General features: G+C 37.0%; 1 protein-coding gene across 1 annotated transcript in view; it reads right to left on the minus strand.

Annotated features, from left to right (window-relative positions):
• The window catches only part of LOC145266920 (NHL repeat-containing protein 2-like), a 70,624-nt gene that overhangs the window by 10,879 nt on the left and 43,522 nt on the right, over positions 1-16,223 (minus strand). The window contains exon 7 of the mRNA XM_080122715.1: positions 10,134-10,262. Within this exon, the coding sequence (XP_079978841.1) occupies positions 10,134-10,262 (129 nt within the window). The remainder of the gene's footprint in view (positions 1-10,133; positions 10,263-16,223) is intronic.

Here is a 16,223-nt window from a genome sequence, read left to right on the forward strand (position 1 = left end):
ATTGAGTTTTATCGTATGTTTTAATATGGAAGAGTTGTGTGACCAATTCTGTATACAAACTGACTTATCTCCCTTGCTCTCCTTGAAAAACTAAGAAATGTTTGACACTAGTCTCTTCGATTTTTTTTCTCGAAAAAATAGATCTTACACATCTACTGGATCATTCGCACCTCCCCAAATAAGGAGGAGAGACGCAACTCAAAAATGGATTCAAAATATCAAGAACACCAGGGACTTACCAATCCAACAAATTTTAAAAGATGCCTCAGTCACCTCCAGCCTCAAGTTCCAATATCCCTTCTATAACTCAAAAATCAAAAATTTCAACCCAGTTGAGGCATGGAAGGAGGAATGGAGAAACAAATTCCATTCCAATAACTTCCGTACATTCATATCCGATCTACCTCTACATTCCATGTTTAAAAAGGATGTGTCCTCTGTGGTGTCAGATCTGACCAAATGGTTAATTGTAGGCATAGACCGATTTATACCATCCAAAACATTTCAACAAAAACCTAACAGCTAGTTATGGTTCTCCCCAGAATGTGCCACTGCCATCGCGCACAGAAATAATTTTTTCCATAGTTACCAACGTAATAGATGCACTTGGACTAAAGCTGCTTTCAGAACTGCCAGCAACCACTGTAAAAGAGTAATAAAAAATGCAAGAGAGCTATATGCTCAGTCCGTTAAATCCAAGGTAGCTGATCAGCGGCTTGGTTTCCACCAGTTTTGGCAAATAGCAAACAGGATCCTGAACAGAAGCGTGCGTTCTATCCCAATCATCATCAATGGACCTGAGGTCATCTCGTCAGCATCATATAAGGCCAAACTATTTACCAAGAACTTTGCAGCTAATTCTACCCTATGCGACGAAGGTCATCAACTCCCTGTATTTCCTCCTCTAACGGACAACATGCTATATAACATACAAATATCTGTGCATGAGATCGTCAAGCTAATTAAGAACCTTGATTCCAGTAAAGCAACTTCCCTGACGGCATTCCAATTATAGTGTTGAAAAAGCTTGGACCAGAACTTGTCCCCATACTTACAAAACTGTTTAAGCCCTGCCTTAAGTAGAATTGCTTCCCCACATCCTGGAAAACCTCATCAGTATGCCCTGTATGTAAGAATTCAAGTGAGTACAGACCAATAAGTCTCCTATGTGTCATGAGTTGCTGAAATCCATATTAAATAGAGAAATAGTCAACCACCTCAACAGAAATAACCTTCTTAGTGACATGAAATATGATTTCCAGTCTGCTATATCTCATAGGATTAGTGAATCTCTCGACAAAGGCTTCCTTTCTAGGGCAATTGCTCTTTACATATCAAAGGCCTTTGATAAAATATGGCATAAGGGCCTATTTCACAAGATTTACAGCTATGGTATAACTGGAAATATTTTCTCAATCATTAAATCTTTTCTCTCTGATAGGCTCATAAGAGTAGTGGTTGATGGGCAAAAATCAGAGGCCCTCAGTATTAAGGCCCAACTCTCTTTCTGATCTACATCAATGATCTCCCAAAACACATACTTAAATCATTCGTTGACATCTATGCTGATGACACGACCATCTATGGCAACACATCTAAGGCCGTAAATGACAAAGTTCTCTCTGATTCTCTCTCCTCTGATCTTGAGCGCACGGTACAGTGGGGGAAGAGGTGGCTGGTTACTTTTAATGCATCTAAAACCAAGCTCCTATCATTACTTCATAAGCATCAGTTGAAATGGATGGCTCTCATCTACAGAAGGCTCCATGTTTTGACAAGCTTCTGGGATTGACCTTTACTCCTGACATGGAACACGTACATCAAGACTATTGCCAAGATTGCTGGGAAAATGGTGGGATCTTTTACCACTCCAGAAGATATCTCACTGCTGATGCAATTCTCTATCTATATAAAAGCCAAGTACGTCCAAGGATGGAATACTGCTGCCATATCTGGGCAGGAGCTGCTAAAAACAGCCTATCCTGCCTTAACAGAATACAAAATAGACTTCTTGGCTTAGTGGGGGATGCCCTTTTCTCTACCCTGCAACCTCTCTCCCACAGAAGAGACGTAGCGAGCCTGTCTTTGTTTTATTGTTACTTCCATGGCAAGTGCTCGTCTGAGCTCCAATCCCTGGTCCCCCCCTCGCTGATCTTTCACGATAAACATGTCTAGCTGAAATCACTGTCAAAAATTTTCCCCACTCTTTAACTGTGCCAAAACCAAAATGTAGATTCCATGAACAAAGCTTTTTTTTTAGAAGTGCACGCCAGTGGAACTCTCTTCCGTCTGCTTGTTTCCCACCTGACTACAACATAGATGTCTTCAAGTCCAACATAAACAAATTCCTGATGAACCGCCCCCTTAAGTAAGATACTTTACCAAATCTCCAATGCTAACGATTACTACGATATTATCCCACTGGTTACTGAACACACACTAACCCTTATCCCCGAGTGGCTTCCGGGCCTTGATAAGTGGTGACTTCCATGTAAAAAAAAAAAAAAAAACAAAAAAAAAAACAATATTCCCAAAAGTAGGGATATCATTTAAGATCCAACTCTGAAGAACAAACCTCCAAAGTTTTGCAACAAATAGTAGGAAGCAGTGGGTAGCCGCAAACCAGATCATAACAAGACACTGTCGGACTGCAGTAAACAAATCCAGGTGGAAACAAGTAAACTCTCCAATCTGCTCAAACTGCAAAGAAGCCCTCCAGGACACAGACCACCTGATTCTACACTGTCCACTTACCCGTCTGTCAGGAGGCTATGCAACAGCCCATCTATCTGAAGACAATTTCTCAGACTGGCTAAAAAATAGCAGTACAGAGGTCTAATCCATATGATACTACTACTGGATCATAATTTTTTATAATTCTTGGAATTTATACTAATTTCGACATGGTATGTAAAAATGTAATAATGTTTTCACTCGAAATGCGCTTTGATCATAAACCCAGTATATTGCACAAGCACCATTTAAACTGACCAACTTAGCAAGGATGCAACGGATGAATAAAAATAACACCAAAACTTAAATAGGATGCTAATAAAGTTATAGATACACAGAACAAATAAATAAGTAAAATAAAATAGAATATTAACACTAACCTACATTAAAGATTAACAACCAAAAAAGAATAAAAAAAATGAATTTCAAGTAAATTTCAACTACCGTGAAAGTGCTCATGTTTACAACAGCCATATGGGTATTAGAACTAAAATCAAACATTAATCTGAAGAAGGTAAATTCCCCGAAATATCATAAGATACAGAACTTTTATAGAACACACTGACACAAGTAAGAATACAATGCAATGTTAAAAGTATAAAGAAAAAAAAACATATACACAGGCGGCAAAATAGTCAAATATGAACAGGTAAAATTATCTCTATATGTATATACATATGTATATTTATATGTATATATAGTTTTATATATCTTCTCTATATAAATAAAATGAACTCATTTTTTCCCGTCTGATTTTGATATTAATAGGATTAAAAATCAAGATATTTCATGCAAATATAATATGCACAAACGGCAGAACAATATCTGAGGTGTGTTATAGGCTTATTATTTCTCAAATTCCTCGATAATCTTAGATTTCTATACTTTTTCTGCTGAGAAGTCACGGCCCAAATCGGTTAAGATCAATGGAAGTGGTAAAATATTTTCTCTCTAATAAATTCCTCCTCCCCCTGCCACCACTTAACACCGTTTGGGGATCGTTCACCAGGAACAGTTGAGAAGAGAACACCGGTTTGGCTTCGTAGTTCTTTCATGTGAAGTTATTTAAAATCACTAAACTAAGCTGCAGTACTCTGTGGCGTAGTGGTTAGCGTGCTGGATAATTCACATTATATTTTCACGTTCGCGCCGACCTACCGTAGTCGTTATTTTTTTTTTTTTTTTTTTCCTAAACAACTGGAATGGACTTTTCTTGGTGGCCGAACTGTTAACGTTGCAGATGTTTTTTTTTTCACATTTTATTTTCCTACTTTTACTCATGACTCCGGGTTTGATCCTTCCTACTTACCTACCATAACATTTTTTAAAACTGCCCCCCCCCCGTCCCGGAAACAAACACTTGGGCAACGCCGGGTACCCCTGCTAGTAGAGGAATAAAAGGCGAATCAAATGAGGTGTAGGTTGTTTAAACAGTTACATTAAATTTAGCTTCAATTTGCAGTTTTGGAAAAAATTACAAGTGCGGACTTTGTTTTTGCCAGCACTGTACATTGTATTAATAAAAGGTGAATTTTCATTGATTGATCCAATAACCCTGTGGGTGGTTCTCCACAGAAATAAGCACTCATGGTTAGCATGTACCCTCTATAGAGAAGCATTGGCGCTCAAACCTGAAACCCATCTGGTATGAAAAATAACATAAATGTGAATTTAAGTGCTATTGCGGTTTAAGGTGGCAGTATAAAAAGACGTTTATTTTATTCCATGGAAGTGGGGTTATTTCATGCATGTGAGGTTGCTGTCGGTTAGGAAGAGGATGAAAAGAAAAATATGACTGATTGGGGAAGACCCGATCAAATGATGGAGGAGAATAAGTCAATGTTTTGTCATGGGAGAAACGCGAACACACCTTTGACGTCATTTGTTTTCAACTCGCAAGAATTTATGTGACTAAACTAGGGATTGATTCCGGGGGAAAAAGGACCGTTCAATCACAGACAATCTTTCAATTTGCTTCAGTTTGTGTTTTTCCATCACACCTCTGCATTGCATTGCCTTCGATAAATTTCCTTTAAATATACATTAAGCGATGCTTCAGGCAAACTACATTAACCTCTTAAAATGAAAATAGTTAGGTTGATTAGATAGAGAAATTGGATGAGCTTCACCATATGCTGGAGAACAAAATCCTGTCACCCATTACAGTTTGGGAACAAAGAGGTTGATTGTTTTGTTGTGTCCGGACATGTATTGTCTGGCAGATTATACTGAAGTACTTACTAGAGGCAGTGCACATTTTTCCGTAATACATGGAGAGATTGAAAAATCAAGTACGGCTGACCAGATATGGAGGGAAAAGGGACACCATCTACTTTTATGGGATGAAGTAAAAATTATAGAAAGAGAAGAACGGTGGAGAGAAAGATGACTCAAAGAGGCAGCACATATGTTGGGCAACGATCAACCTAGGACAGAATTTAACACAATATGGGAACCATTATTCATAAATTTCAAGGTTGTGGTGGGGGGAGTGTATAAACATAAAAACGACGTTGTTGCTCTTTCTATCTATGTCTCTAATGTGATCTCGAACGTCATCCACGTCTCTAACATGATCGTCTTCTCTAATGTGCTCTTTCTCTTTTTTTTATGATCTTTTTCTTTATGATGACGTCATTTCGCATGCATTTCTAAAAAAAATTTTTTTTAAATTATTTTCGCCCCAAATAAGGCACATTGCCACTTTGCTGTAGGCGGCTACTATCAGGGACATAAGCTACAGGGGTACTATGTGGGGAGTTGGGCAGCAAGATGTCGGTTCACGTTACACTTGAACTTCTGCGTGTCAGTACAGTTGGAGAAGCAGGAACCCGGAAGGGAATTCCAAAGTCTAGCGGTTCTGAGGAAGAAACTACTGGAGTAGAAGACTCTCTTACATCTAGGGATCTCAACTGTGAAGGGGTGGGATTTTGCTGCCTGTCGGGTTTGTCGGGGGTATTTACGTAGAGGGGGTGCAAGTGCTTGCAGTTCGTCATTCGTGCTCTGTTACACTCATAACCACTCCCCAATTTCATCAAACCAAATATATCTCTATTTATTGTTCGACCCCCTCATTTGTCATACCTGAATTGACAATCTCATGTCAAGTTTCTTTTGTCACCTATCAGTTTATCTTTTTCCTCGTATTTCTAGCACTTAACGACCATAGTATCTCAATAGTCCGACAATCTTGTTTCTCTTACCATAAAAGGACGATTGTTTTGTTTTATGGCGTATCAACCCTTTTTGGGTTATTTCATGCTAAATCTCGTTATATTGGTAAAGGTTTTATGCTTTTTGATTTTTTATCTTAAACGGTGTTTGGTTTGGTTGTTTTGTAGAGGAAAATTGTTTTGTTTTTTGGCTTTGCACAAAAAGATTGAGTTCAAAATAGACTTTGTAGCTTAGTAGGGGGATGGCCATTTTTCTTCCCTGCAACTACTCTCCCACAGTAGAGACGTTGCAAGTCTGTCTCTGCTTTATCATTATTTTCATGGCAAGTGCTCATCTGAGCTCCAGCCTATGGTCCTCCCCGAATTTCACGAAAAACACTTGTCTAGTGGAAACTGTTCCATTTTCCTGCTTTCCAACTGATAACAATATGGTTGTCTTCAAGTCCAATGTGAACAAGTTCTTGATGAGCCATCTCTTTAAGTAATCCAATTTAATAAATTTTCACTATTAATGATGACTACGACATGTTCCTGTAGACCACTGTACACTCATTAACACTTATCCTCAAGTGGCCTTAGGGCCTTGATAAGTGTTGACTCCTTTGTAAAAAAAAAAAAAAAGAAAGCTTTGCAAAGAGAAAGGAAAAAATAATAACATCAATGTTTGAGGCATTTTAGGTTAGGATTGGTTGGTTGGTTGTTTTTGTTTTACGGCGTGTCAACCCTTTTCAGGTTATTTAATGCCGAATCCGGTGATTTTGAAGAAAAATTTTTTAATAGAATGTATTTATTTTTTGCAAGTCAGTTTCTATTCAACCCATAGTTGGGACCCTAACAGGTACTACCACTCCGGGTCAGAGTGGACATGGGAGCAATGGCAATTAAAGGGTGGCTCCATACTCCCCAGAGCCCGCAAGCTGGGGCCTCACCACTGGATATAGTTTAAGGTCATATCCAGGACCTTTAGGTCAGGAAGCCAGTATCTTCAGACAACCTGATCTAATAGCATCAGCATAAAAGATGGTCCAAAGATCTCATTATCATTACCAAAAATTGTGATCCAAAAATATTCTTACTCCTATTAAGAAAGGCAGTACTGGAATTTTGCTACTCCTAAGAAAAAGGCTGGTCCAAAAGTCATGCTACTCCTGTCACAAAGAATGATTGCAAAATCTTATTACCTCTAACAAAAAGGGTGGTCCAAAAATAGTGTTACCCTTAGAAAGAAGAGTAGTTCAAAAATAGTGGTCCAAAAGTCCTGTTAGGCCTACTAAGGGCAGGATTCAAAAATCTTATCATTGTTAACAAAAAGGATACAGCATGATCATGTTGATACACTGACTCTCATTAGATAAAAGTTAAGCAATGCTGAGCCTGGTCAGTAATAGATAGGTGACCATTTGGGAATACCAGGCATTATATGTAGGAGGGCATCGATTCCTCCCTGCAAGAGTTGCAAACGAAATAACTTTGACATTTCTACTGACAGGGATATACAGGGTGTTCAAAAAGTCACTGAAGGGTTTTGAACTTAAATAGATTCTTTATTTTTGATATCTTTCTGTAATTTTAACACAATCTGATTAAGACATTAAGAAATTAAAAAAAAAAAAAATGCAAAATTCAAATAATTTTTATTTATGAAAAATAATATCTTTTCAATGTTGCCCATTTTCAGCTTTGCATATTTGTGCTCTTTCCAAAACATTATTCATGACAGATTGCAGAATGTCTGGATTGCGATTTAACTTCCTCATTTCGTTCCTGGTGTTTCCTTTCAATTCTTGCAGGGTTTGGGGTTTGTTAACACACACTCTCGCAATCCAGAGATTTGGCAATCTGTCATGAATAATGTTTTGGAAAGACTACAAATATGCAAAGCTTAAATTGGGAAACATTCAAAAGACATTATTTTTCATAAATAAAAATTATTTGAATTTTGCATTTTTTTAAATTTTTTATTTTTAAATTTCCCAATGTGTTAAAATTACAGAAAGATAATAGCAAGATTTTTCAAGATGGCTGACACAGCATTTCACATAATCTGTTGCTCTAACGTGTTACTTTTTTTCTGTTTAAAAAAAATAATTTGGTGCCAAAACGATGTCTTCTTGTAATTCCCACATTTAACAACCAGTTATATTCCATGACGACATAACAGATATCATCAAAAATAAAGAATCTATTTAAGTTCAAAACCCTTCAGTGACTTTTTGGACACCCTGTACATGTGACTTGGGGCTGTTTGTGAATTTCACACTCTCATCAAACTTCCTCCTTTGCAGGAAGCTGGTTAATTACTTTATCAAAATGTTGTTATCTCTATCAGAATTGTCTAAACATCTCGTTTCCAGCATCAAAAAAGTAATTCAAAAATGGTTCAAAAGTCTTCTTACCTTTACAGTCGAAAAAAATTTATTACTCCTACGAAAAAAGGTGATCCAAAAATCTCATATACCATACCAAAAATGGTGGTTCAAAAGTTTGGTTTCCATTATAAAAAAGGTTAGTCTAAAAATTTTGTTACCAAAAGGTTTTTTGTTTTGTTTTATGAGAATTTCTCCAAACAAGGCATGAAGCCACTTGATGTAAGAAACTAAAAAAAAAACAAAGCAAAGTTAAAAACTAGACAAGAGTAAGTGTTAGACGGATAAATCATGCCAGAGAAAACAGCAATTCTTCCGTCTTTATAAGAAACATCGCTTATGAAATGTGACAGCTGTTACTCTTATCATGGTTTTGAAAGTGTCATTCCTCTTACCAAAAAAGGTAGTCTGAAAACAATGTCACATCTAACTGAAAGTGTAGATTGCAACGGTTTAAATCAGGGCTTCCCAAACTTTTTCAGGCTAGTGCCCCCTTGGCTTCTAGAATAGACTGCTAGTGCACCCTGTCTCATAAAAGACATGCAAGCATTTTTTTCTAAGAAAAAGCAAGAATATTATAAACAAAATATGTATTAAAAACAATGATACAAGCTTATATATATATATATATATATATATATATATATATATGCTTACAAGCTTGTATCATTGTGTATATATATATATATATATATGTTTATAAGCTTGTATCATTGTATATATATATATATATATATATATATATATGTATGTGTGTTTACAAGCTTGTATCATTGTGTATATATATATATATTATATATATATATGTTTACAGCTTGTATCATTGTATATATATATATATATATATATATATATATATATATATATATATATATGTATGTTTACAAGCTTGTATCATTGTATTTATATATATATATATATATATATATATATATGAATAAAAGAGAATACGAAAAGTATAAAAGCTTATAACTTTATTTGTTTTTAATTGGTGACTTGCAGGAATACAAAATAATATTATGAAAAAATATATATATATATAATGTATGTATGTTTACAAGCCTGCATCATTGTATATATATATATATATATATATATAAGATCAAAGTGTAGTATCTGTTCTTCAGATGCTGCACTTCTATTTCTTGTTCTCTTTCAGTGGAGGAGAAATCCTTCACGACTGAGACAATTTTTATTTTTATACCTTTTCTCCACGTTAAAAAACGACCCTGGTGTCTAACTCTGTCCCGTGGGGAGGCACAGTAAATAGGTACATATATGTATGTATATTTACAAGCTTATATAATTCTTTAATATATGTACATGCCCACTCAATTGCATCGCTGCATTCTTAAAAAAACGCACACACACAATGTATCATATGTTTTCTTTAGCATAAAAAAGTTGTCCTACCTTCTTTCTATATGTGTGCGTATATTTTTTTTGTTAGTGCCCCCAACCACCTGTTTTTGCATTACTGCCCCCACTCCTCAATATCAAATCACCGGCTCCGGGGAAGGGGGGGGAGGGGCTACTACCCACTTTGGGAAACATTTGTCTAACTAAATGATGCCAAAACACCTTCGGCTTTCTTTGAGCTTTATTAAGTTTACTGGTAGTTGACGGTGGTCAAGTGGTTAACAACATGAACTGACGACCTGTGCGCTCCAAGTTCAAATCCAGTTCATTCCACAAAAAAATCAGTTTCACTTAAGATGGTGGCAATTTTCACGTGGTGTCTTTTGTAATCCCAATGTCTTTCTAGAAGGAATTCTGATCAAAAAAGTATCAGGGAAACCAATGCCAAGAATAGAATCTTTGGATTCATATGATGATGATGATGATGATTAAGTTTACTTACCTTGTGATTATACGTATCAGTTATAAGAAGTTGACCTTCGGGGAAGTCCGACAGCAAAGACACTCCAAGTGGATGCTGCAACTTTGCATCATAACCAACGCCGTCCACATCTCCAAATGCAAACAAATTCTGTGGGAAAAAAAAAATTAATATAGAGAGTAGAACGATAAAGTTGTCGCCCTAAAGAAAACAACACTACAGCTTTATTTTTAAACTTTTATTGAAAAAGATCAATTCAGATAACTTGATTATGTAGTAGAGCTGACATCTATTCAATGTAGCTATCTTCAGTCTTAATCACCATCTCAATACGGGTCCGGAACTAGGAGCATGCCTTTTCCACAAGTGTTGGCGGGATCTCGGCAAATAATTGGCAGATGGCGGTGATCAGGTTGGCTTTGGTATTGTGAGAGGTCATGCTGGTGATGTTCTCGATGTATGACCAAACAGAGTAGTCCTGCGGGTTCAGGTGGAGAGAGGAGGGGGCTAGTGAGAGAGGGGTATAAAATCGTAGCACTTCTTCTGAAACCAAGCCTGAGTCTCTTTGAACTTGTGGGCTGGCATCAAGTCCTGCTGCCATATCCAGGGTCTGCCAGTGGCCACCTGATTGCACAAGTGTTGAACAGTCCGGATTGGCATTTGGAGGGTGCTGGCAATGGTCCTGTTGTCAAAATTTGGATCGGTAGAAAGCATGAGTTATACAGCAGCACATCTCCAATCTTGCTTGTTGAACATAGTGTCACTTTACGACATGATAGAAGGCTTCTATCGCTCTTTGGGTTTGTACACAATTGGCCAACTTGTAGATGGTCTGCAACACAAAAAAAAAACGGTTTTCATCAAATAAAAATGGAATCATGCCACCGTTTGTGGAAAAGTCATGCTCTGGCTGCGTATCGTGATGATGATGATTGAGACTGAAGGCCACTAGATTATATCAGCTCAACTACATAAGTTATCTGAATCGATTTTTTACATCATCAACGCTCTGATCCCCATCTGGCATCAATTGAAATAAATGCCTCTCGTCTTGGGGAGGCCTCATGTTTTGACAAGCTTCTGGGCTTGACCTTTACTCCTGATCATAAATGGAACACATACATTAAATCCGTTGACAAGGCCGCTGGAAAAATGGTGGGATCCTTCTATCGATCCAGTAGATATCTAACTGCTGATGCTATTCTCTATCTATATAAGAGCCAGGTACATCCAAGGATGGAGTACTGTTGCCACACATGGGCAGGAGCTGCTAGAAAGAACTGATCCTGCCTTGATAGGGTTCAAAATAGACTCCGTAGCCTTGTGGGGGATGTCCTTTTCTCTTCCCTGCAACCTCTTTCTCACAGAACAGATGTTGTGAGTTTGTCTCTGCTTTATCGCTATTTTCATGGCAGGTGCTCGGCAGAGCTCCAATCTATGTTCCCCCCTCGCTAAAATTTCACAAGAAACACTCGTCTAGCTGAAAACACTATCACTAATTTCCCCCACTCTTTATCTGTGCCTAAATCTAAACGTAGATTCCATGAGCAAATCTTCTTTCTTAGAACTGCACGCCTATGGAATTGTCTTCCGTTTTTCTGCTTTCCAGCTGACTACAATATGGTTGTTTTCAAGTCTAACGTAAACAAGTTTTTGATTAGCCGTTCCATATAAGTTAACAAATTTACCGAATCTCCATTACTAACTATATTGTCCAATTTCTACTATACACTCTTTAACCCTTATCCTCGAGTGGCCTCTTGGCCTTGATAAGTGGCGATGCCTATGTAAAAAAAAAAAAAAATTAAATTTTTTTAATAAAGCTGCAGTGTTGTTTTCTTTAGGTGAAAATTTTATCGTTCTACTCTGTACGTGAAGTTAGTTGCCAAGATCGCTGGAAAAATGGTTTGGATCACTCTACTGCTCCAGTAGGTATCTCACTGCCGATGCCATCTTCTATCTGTATAAGAGCCAAGTACATTCTAAATGGAGTACTGTTGCCACATCTGGGCAGGAGTTAATGGGAGTTCAAAACCAGCCCTGAAACCTAGTAGGTGATGCCTTTTTCTCTTCCCTGTAACTCTTTCCCACAAAAGCGATGTTGCGAGCCTGTCTTTGCTGTATTGTTATTTTCACAAGTGCTCATCTGAGCTTCAATCTATGGTGTCCCCCCCCCTATTCTTGCCAAAGTTTCACAAAAAGCACTCGTCAAGCTACAACAAGTATCAACAATTTTTTTCCACTCTCTATCTGCGCCTAAATCTACATGCTAATTCTATGAACAAAGTTCCTTTCCTAGAACTGCTCGCCTGTGGAACAGTTCTGCTTGCCTGCTTCCTAGTCAATTACAGTATAGTAGCCTTCAAGTTCAATGTAAACAAGTTCTTGTTGAGCTGTCCCCTTTAAATAATCAAAATTATACCAAATCTACATCATTAATGATTACTACATTAACATCTTACATTCATTAACCCTTATCCTTGAGTGGCCTTTGAGACAAGATAAGTGGTGACTCCTTTGTAAAAAAAAAAAAAAATTCTGCATTTTTGAGATGGGGATTGATAATTTGTATTATTTGGACTACTGTTCTCGCCTGAAGTGTCATTTTCACAAAGTTTCGGCCGATGTAACTTGTGGTCTTCTTGAAATGTATCGTCAAACTTTGGAATCTTTCTGTCAAACTCATAAATCTGCAATCCTTTATTTAATCCATGAGGATGACACGCTCTCATTCTATCAGTCATGACCGGGTAGAAGTCCCAAGTAATCTGCAGTTGTATTCTGAGTATCATCCACACTGAGGATTGAACCTTCAAGAGTGTCATTTACAACAGAATTTTATCTTTTATTTTATCTTTTAATTTTATGATATTTTCTTGGCCTTTTAGCCAAGATCAAAAAAAAAAAAAAATGCATACACAAACACACAGACAACTGTTTATAAATTGTAAATATGTTTTTGACTCTTAAACGCTGGGGATTTATTAGTTAGATTAAGATCCATAGAGTGAATGAGGTATTTTGGTAAATGTTGCCAGTCAAGAGTAAGACTCCAAAGTCTGCATTTATTACTTTTAATCACATTAGTCACAAAGACCCTGAACCCTTCCCCTCCCCAATCTCTTGTAGGGCCTTGTGCCTAATTTTGTTGTTTAAGAATCTTTTGTTTTTTACTTAATTGTATTTTCAAAATTTTTAAAAGCAATAAAATATATAAACAAGATCAAAGTGTAGTATCTGTTCCGGCAGATACTGCAAGCAAAGACCATATGTGGGGGAAACCCCACATATAAGACCTTGGTCAATGTAGGGGCAACCCTTCATACCAATTGTCACTATCCAGCTCCCCTACTTCCTTGGGGAGTTGGTCCCCATTTCCCCTTCACTCCTCACATTAAAAATCTTCCTTGCGCCTAATTTGCTCAGTGGGGTAGCAAATAAATACCTCAAAGTGTAGTATCTGTTCTTCAGATACGGCACTTCCATTTCTCGTTCTCTTTCAGTGGAGGAGAAATCATTCACGACTGAGACAATTTTTATTTTTGTACCTTTTCTCCACATTAAAAAACGACCCTAGTGTCTAACTCTGTCCCGTGGGGAGGCATTGTAAATAGGTACAACAGAATTTTATCAAGTACTATCACAAATACGCTTAAATATAGTTTAATTTGTTCAGATTTCGTATATATTATTAGAGTTGTGATTTCAAAAGTACAAAAAAAAAAAAATATTTGTGTGCCATCAATTAGAATCGAAACCGAAACTGTAGCATTCAAAGCTGGTGACGTCACCACTGTACCAACATCACACGCATATGAACTGATTAAAAATTAAAAATGAACTAAGATTAATGTACAAAATGTATAACGATTTTTTCAATCGTGACCTATTTTGGAAACCTTACAAACTATTTTAACCGACTAAAGACCCATAAAAAAACGGCCCATAAAAAATCTAATCATTTGAGGCGCCTAGCGCCGCTCTATGACTTTTAGTTTTGGAGAAGATAGAGTTTGAAAATATGGAGACCGACAGACAGACACGTAACCTTTTATATATTAGATTTCAGTGTAGGCAATACTCAGAATAATACTCTGATAGAATGAGAGCATGCTACACCTGGGGAGTAAAAATAGGGTTCCGTTTGAAATTCTGTGCCAGAGTTCGACAGAAAGACTGCAAAAGTTTTACATGATATGCCTGAAGAAAGTCGGTAAAATCCCTTCAAAGCGTATTGAGGTTATAAGAAAACATAAAGCTATGTACGCATTACTAATGTTTCTTTTCTTTTTCTTGAAGAATACGAGATATGGCGGACGTTCAATAGACCGACAGGTGATACAAAAGTCAGATCGAGCGTACCGGAAAACGAAACGCTTTGAAGGGATTTTACCAAACAAAGTTAGATGTTAATATGTGTTTATAGTAAAGTAGTTTCTGATCTGAGTATTTTTTACGAACAAGTAGAAGTCTGACGATGCATAGTGCGTGGATGATTTGAGCGAGGCACACAATGTTTTTTTTAGGGATACCTGTGCCTGGGTGTCCGGAGCATTCTTTGTCACTCACTCTGAAATCGACAAGCCCATCTCCTAACTGTGCTAACATAAACTGCGTCGGCTTCTTAACTGTTCAACAGACGACGGTGAATGTTGACCGATCTCATTATTTTTTCTGCATGGAGGAATTTAATGGCGTATATCTATTTCTAACCTTCTTAAACTTCTGCACTCCTAAAGGTTATATGAGAAAATAAAGCTGTGTACGGATTACAAATGTTTCCTTTCTGTTTCTCATGTTATACATGAGTACATTAGGGGTCATTTCGAGTAAAATTTTATTTACTGTACCCATTTGAACTAGAGAAAATCATGATTAAAATGTGTATGTCTCGTGTAAATAGCTAATTAAGAATATGAAATATGGCTGATGATCAGGTGATCAAAAAGTCAGATCGAGCGTACCGGAAAACGAAATGAGACCAATGAAAAATTAAAAAAAACTTTAATGGTTAATATTTTTAAGATAAATAATTTAAACATTTTTTTTTTTTTAGCTTACGTACATGAGTGACGCCCCTCTAGCAAAATATGTATTAGTTCTGATGTTGTACGCAGTTCGTTCGAGGGAGCATTCATTATTCCAAGAACGAAAGAAGAAGTTTTCAAAGGTCAAATTGTTGAACTTTGACCCCTTGACAGACAAATTTCTGGCCGAAAACTGATTAAAAAGATTTTCCCGAATCTCATTACCCCTTAAGTCAAATCTCGAGTCTGTAGACTGAAAATTGACAGAGTAGTTTTGTAGGGAAATGTACACACACGAAGACAATTTCACTTTATAGATATATAGATATTAACTCTTTACAGCTTTTAAATTTCCAACCAAGACGGCTGCCATTTTTTCCATTTTTTTTTTTGTGTGTGTGTGTGGGGGGGATTCAACATTGGAATTTATTTTAAATTATCACAATTAATGGAATGGAGTGGGGGGGGGATTCAACATTGGAAAGTACAATCAGCGCAAGGAAGGTATTTTTTGCAGAGAAAGGATAATTTTATTTATGGTGGCCACTACTACTACTCCCCGCCCCTGTGTCCTCCACTCTCCAACAAATCAAATTATATAGATAGAGATTTGAATCTTTATCATGAAACTATCCAAAGTAATTTTTCTTGTAAAGGGCCGTAACTCTTGTATCTATTCAATTTCAGAACAACGTATTTTGATTTTATTTCCAACTAGCATTTCAGCCCGGCGTTGCCCGGGTGTTTGGATGTGTATGTTGAGCAAAAAAAAAAAAAAAAGTGGTAGTAGGAAGGCAGGCTCGAACTCGTACCGCAAAGAAGGAAAAGAACGGGGTAAAACATGACGTTTATGCTGTTACGACCACCGCCAAACCGGAAGCAACAATTTTTTTAAATTAAGGCTAGACAATCTAAAGGAGAGGATAACTTTAAAAAATATCAACAAAAAAAGTGACCCCCCCCCTCCCTGTAGAAAAGTGCCTAGTTGAATGGGAAGATATTAATGTTTTTAGCCAATTTTTCGATATTTGTCGCATGAAAGATCGAACTTTAAAACGATACTGATCTTGGTAAAATCCGTCGC

This window comes from Euprymna scolopes, chromosome 42 (assembly GCF_053919585.1).
Source record: "Euprymna scolopes isolate OS-2025 chromosome 42, ASM5391958v1, whole genome shotgun sequence".
Classification (NCBI taxonomy): domain Eukaryota; kingdom Metazoa; phylum Mollusca; class Cephalopoda; order Sepiida; family Sepiolidae; genus Euprymna; species Euprymna scolopes.